We start from the raw sequence: 6199 nt of genomic DNA on the forward strand, positions 1-6199 counted from the left end.
TTACTTTAAGCGTATTTTCTTCAACACCACTTCAATTTCACAAATAATATCACCCCTAAAAACAGTCCCTTCTTCTTTAAGCACTACTTTAGTTCATACCCACTAGCAAGAACAAGACAACAATTTATTCATTTCTATTTTTCCTTTTTTTTTCTTTTTTTTTTCAATTTCCGCTAGTGGTGTAGTATTTTAAAAAATAAGTGCACCTTTCTTCCTTTCATTGGTTCCACTCAAAAGTCACCCCATACTTAGTCCCTTCTTACTTCTTTTAGCGCTCATCTAACAATTAAAGTGATTTAAGAGGTAAAAGGATCAAAACAATGTCAATTAAGAATAAAAAGGGTATAGGCTTGTAATGTGGGTACCAAATAAAAGTCAATAGGCTCAAAATGGTTAACTAGGGATAAATTTTATTTGTGATAAGCAATAAGCTCAAAAAGATCAAAGAAAGCCTAAAATCATTTTTCAAACCGAGCATCACCTCAAATTTCGCTTCAACTCACATACCGGGCAAGTTCTAGACACAAGTACAATACATGGACTACACAAAAATTCTCACCACACATGGCACATGACTCACTAAGGGACGGTCCCATTCCGACTCTCAAATAATGCAAGTATTCACGGAGCCACGAGATATTAAGTATTAAGCGCAAAATGAGCACAAGTCAAGAAAACGAAAAATAGTCGTCACAAAACATGCTATCCAATATATAAAGGCATCAAGATTAATATCAAAATATAGGGGAGATACTACACATGCCAAAGCATAAATATGCTACTATGAAACAAGTCAAGGGCGCTTAGGTTCATCATTCTTCCTCCTTTTATTTCCTAAATTCCTAATCTACTCGGAAAGAAAAAAAACTACCCGGTTCAAACTACATCCCATGAAAAAGAATTGAGGCACAAAGAAAAATCACAGGGGATTATTACTACCTAAAGAAAGCTAAAAGATATATTTTGGATTTTTGTTTAGACTTTTATCCCTCAAGAAAACTGTCTAGGAGATCAATCGTCGGGAAAAGTCCAATTTTTCTACTTTTTTTGTTTTTTTTTCCACAAAAGTTACTACACTTAAGAATGAGTACTACAACTAAGCTAAAATAGCACAGAAACTCATCTAAACGATCTCCTCACCCCACACTTAAAATTTTGCAACGTCCTCAATGCACACTATAAATAATAAGAGGGTAAACGAGACTCCCTGGTAGGCCAAAGGCCAAAGCAATAGCGGCTCACGAGATACTTAGACTTCCCCCAGGCATCGTCCTTTGTGTGGGCACCCCACACTTAGTCCTCACTATCTAGATCGCTTTTGCACTCTTCTAATGGCTTTGCTTCCTATGCTCATAATCCTACAAAACAAAAATAAATACTACAAAATAATAAAAATAAAATAAAATAAAAAGTAAACAAAAATAAAAGAAAGCAGTAAAGTTGGGTTGCCTCCCAACAAGCGCCTGATTTAACGTAGCGGTACGACGTGAACCACTTTTTGCCTCCACCTCGAACTTATGAATTGAGCCCCTAACATGACATCCAGTTTGCGGCTATGCTCCAGTGGTGGGGCTACAAAGATAACCAGGCCAAGTAATAAATTTTTCACTCTACACTTCTCGGCCTGTAGATGAGGAATGTATTTTTTGCTTTTTGGCATGACAAATTCAAGAATACAAGCACTCTCATCCTCACTCTTTGACTCCCCCATAGGCTCAGATGGCTTGATTACTATCTTACTATCTAAACACAATGTGGAAAAATGATTGGAATGAGGACCAATACGCCCTAACTCTAGAATTGTATTACTCTTTACATCCTCATATTTACATACACAAGAATCTTCAAATATAACATTATCTACTTCCTCACATGGCTCTAGTGTACTTTTCTCAACATGGGCATCATCAACAAAAATATGCTCGAGTGATTGGCTCTCCACTTTTAGCTCCTCAATTTGGCGTATAAGCTCATTTTCAGCTTTACACAACCCATTACTGTTTTGTTGGGCGTTAGACGCATCAACCTTTGTATTCAATTGAGCCTCTAAGTCGTGAATAGTAGTGCCAAATTTATCGATATCTTGTCCCAATTCGGCTCTTCCTTCTATAAAGTATCTCATCTCATTTGTAATTTCCTCACGTTGAGCCTCATATATTTCTAATCTTTCGGATTGTTCCACCAGCGACATATGGCTCAAAATCTCCACTTTTTCAAAATTATCTTCTTGCTGGTACTCGCTCTCTTCATTCAATTCTTCCATATTGGCCTTCATTCTTGTGATTGCTGCCCTCATTCTTTTCATATCTTTTTTGAGTTCATCCTGTTGCTCTGCTACTTGCCTCAGAATATCCCTAATATATGCATCAGGTTCCATATCCTGCACTTCATTGCCACTATCAAACTCAGAAACATCATTAGAAAGATCATAATAAGGGCTCAGAGAAGGATGAACAGGATTAGGACAACCATCCCAATAGCCATCTTGACCACCACACATATTACAAATATTCCACTCAAAGGATTGAGATTGTGCGCACAAATCGGTCCCGGAAATATTCTGACAATTTTTCCACCAGTGGGGTCCTCCACAATATGGACAAGGATCATCAAAATAAGAATAATCATCATTCGAATAATTTTCATTCCAAGATGCCATGTTAAAATAAATAACAAATACTAACTAAACTAAAAAAAAATGAATAGATAAAAAAAATGTCTAATCTAGAAAAATAGCTAATTTCTAAGTCCCCGGCAATGGCGCCAAAAACTTGTTGCGACCAAACACACTCACGCAAGTATACGCGGTCGTCAAGTAATAAAGTGACTAAAAGTCGGATGTCGAACCCACGAGGACTTATGATTAACTATTAACTAAATTAGACTATCCTAATTATCTAAACAAGAATTAAACCTAAAAATATTTTATTCTAAACTAATTAAATAAAAAAATATAAATAATGAACTTTGAACAGAGAAAGAGCAGATTTTTTATGATATCAATGTAATGAAAACGATCTAGGGTTATGGGCTATCTAGCAATCATATTGTATTCTTAAATTGAATTGACCGACTAATTTATTTAGCTTATTGGTTGACAGGGTTAATATTGCTCATAAGAATCTGTCGAGTTCTTACTCGCCTATTCAAGCTAACCTAACGCCTATATGTCTATGGAGTTAGAATCAACAAGAACGCATGTATAATTCCTGTAAATCAACCAAGCAAGGCAATTAGGTATATGTCTATCCTAACCATGAATCCGTTCCCCGATGCCCGAGTTCAAGAACTTGCCCTACTCAATCCTATATGCAATATAGAATTCCCACTTTCGAGTTCAATTCTAGATTCGTAGATCAAGCAATTAAATAATTAAGTGCAAGATTGAATAAATAAACTAATATGATAAATCAAGAAGTCAAAATCAATATCCGAATAACAATAGTCATGAAAGAACCACAACCCTAGAATGTGAAGTTTAGCTCCATATAGACATGGAAGCCAAACAACAAATCATACAAAGAAACATAAAAATTACTAAGTTTGGTGGGAGAAAGATGGAACTTGATGAATTCCGGCCTCCATAGCTTTGTCGTGGCCTTTTCCCCCTTCCCAATATGTTAGATGACCTAAAAGAGGCGTTTTTGGCTTATATATTGCGTACAAAAGTCGTGGGCCAAAGTTCTCCTATTTCTAATCCAAATCAGCTTCAGGGATTGATGCTAGGGTGGATGCGTCGCATCAACCTCGTCCTCCACTTCTCAGCTTCGCATGCTAGGGTGGATGCTTCGCATCCACCTTTTGTTCCTCCATCTCAGCTTCGCCCATGTGCGGATGCTAAGGCGGATGCTATGGGCCGACTTCACTGCTAAGGGTGCACGAAATCTGATTTTTTCTAGATTGGATGCGACGCATCCAACCCCTCTTCCTCTAGCTAGAGCACCTTTTCTTCATATTTTTGCACTCCAAACACCCTAAATCATCACACACAACTCAATTAGTCATAAAACCAATAGTTAAACCATGTTGGGCATTTTAAAGATCAAATAGCATCAAAAAGCGGTTAAAACATGGGTAAAGTAACATCAACACATATCGAAATATGCCCAACATCACAGACTCCTGTTTGTCAGCAGAGACAACAAAACACAATGAATCCCTTGTTCCACACTGGCCCTTCAGCAGCTACTCAGGATTTGCCTACTGAATCATTGGATGGTTCCAATGTAAGAAGTGTCTTGGAGAGACAACAGTTTTCCTTTTCTGGCTTGAATCTGTTTCAGGCACGTATGACATCGTCAGCATTACCACAGCAGATGACTGCACAGGTGATTAGTTTATCAGCTATTTTCACTTTGTCATAAAACTATATTTAAGTTTTCTTTGCTGGTTCTGGTTTCTGAGTTTTTTTACCTTCATGTGTGATTGCTGAAACTTTGCTTGTTGCTATGGTTCGGAAGACCATCACATGTCTCTATAAAATGTGCATGCTTTCACTTTTTAGGAGTTCCTTCACCGCCTGTAAATTAGCTTGTTTTGCTTACTGTCGCAGATTTCTCCTTTTTAGGCTGCTTATAATATATCTCCAACTTCCTATGTCTCTGTATTTGTCATTATTCTGTTCTGTATGTTGTCTATGGCTTCTAACTACCCTTTTCCTGTGTGCTAGCATTCTCTTGCTCCTCTTCAACCATCTCAACAGGTTGTTGGCCATCAAACTCCAAACCTGAGAACACCCTACTCGATGAGCCAGTCTCAAGGCTTGACCCAACAATGTACTTGGGATAGATGGGAAGCACTGAAGAGAAGAAGTTCACCAGTTGGTGTTGCTCAGGCAACAGGTTTTGCTGGCAGACAACAAGCCCGGATTGTCGCTACTTAGGAAACCACACAGGTGGTGAGGCCTGTTCAGACTCCTAGAACTCCATCTCCACTCCCAGGGAATGCTGACGGGTTTTGGACAACATTGGCCAGGGACCACAGGGGAAATATGGGAGGCACAACACCAGTCACAAGGACAGATAGTTCCAGGGATTCCCTACTAGATCCAAACTGGCGCCCTACAGGCCGTATGCGTGGAAGCCTTTCAGGATGAGCTTATTCTGAAGCACTGAATCAGTACATACTTAAGCCCACACAGCAAGCTCCGGCTCTAAGACCATCTATTCCACCTTATATGCCACCCCAACTGGAAGTCCTTTTGGCTAATCGAATCGCCCATACCCAGGCAGTGAATCATCCATCCACAACACCAGCCAATGCATCCGATATCTTGGGCCTTTTACCTGAGCTTTCTTCAGGAATGCAGTAGAACTAGGGCAGGTATGTAGCTGAGGGTGTATATAACATAGCTGATTTTGCTTCCCTAATCACTTTGGTACCAGTGCTATAGTACAGGTTATAGGGAAAACGTTGTGCACTTATTTTGGGAAGTCCTAGCCCAAGTGCCACTCCTAGTTCTTATACTACAGTTTGACTTAATGTTATAATAGGTAAAGTTTATTTGCTTTAATGTGGACAAAAAATAGTTTATGACTTTACTGTTATAGTCTATAAAGTTTAGTGACTATATGTGAATATAACCCTATTTTCGATCTGTAATTCTCCAAGTCTGGCATATCATATACTATCATGAAATCTCAGATTTCTACTGAACCAATAGATTGTCAATTAACCATTGAAGAATATACAAAAAATCCTGCGCGTTGAATTGTTGCAGTGCTTTTTGTTCATACAAACATAACAGCATCGCATTAGTAAAGAGTAAACATACCCTTTCTCTACTATATAGTATCTTTTCATTTCTGTACAAAGTTGTCAATTTGACTTAATTGTTAGTTAAGTACAAAAGAAAGAAAAGAAGACTTTTTAGGTATTAGCACAACGAAATATAAACAAGTGCGTTTCTTTTCGATTTTAGACGTGCAGATAAACTAGCTATTTTGTACACTACACTTTCGTACGAGTTCAAGTTTTGTGCATGGCCAACTTAACGCAATTTTATACCATAATGTTAAGTTAATTGTAACAACTCGTAACCGTATATAAGTAACATGCATCATCTATGAAGTATAATAACTTGGAAAATACTATAATTAACTTGCTATATGACGTTTTGAGGTCATCTTTCGCGACCCAATTTCCCCTCCGTTTGGATATCGTGATGGCACCTAGTCTTAGGGACTAGGTAAGCCTAACA

At 38.1% G+C, this 6199-nt stretch overlaps 1 protein-coding gene across 1 annotated transcript; it reads left to right on the forward strand.

Annotated features, from left to right (window-relative positions):
* The first annotated feature begins 1455 nt into the window (after nt 1-1455).
* On the forward strand, nt 1456-5594 carry LOC107778436 (uncharacterized). The gene is made up of 2 exons (XM_075231929.1): nt 1456-4328; nt 4670-5594. The coding sequence occupies exons 1-2, from the start codon at nt 4071-4073 to the stop codon at nt 4880-4882; spliced, it is 471 nt and encodes a 156-aa protein (XP_075088030.1). The 5' UTR covers nt 1456-4070; the 3' UTR covers nt 4883-5594.
* Nucleotides 5595-6199: the final 605 nt, after the last annotated feature.

The sequence above is a fragment of the Nicotiana tabacum genome, chromosome 15 (assembly GCF_000715075.1).
Source record: "Nicotiana tabacum cultivar K326 chromosome 15, ASM71507v2, whole genome shotgun sequence".
NCBI lineage: Eukaryota > Viridiplantae > Streptophyta > Magnoliopsida > Solanales > Solanaceae > Nicotiana > Nicotiana tabacum.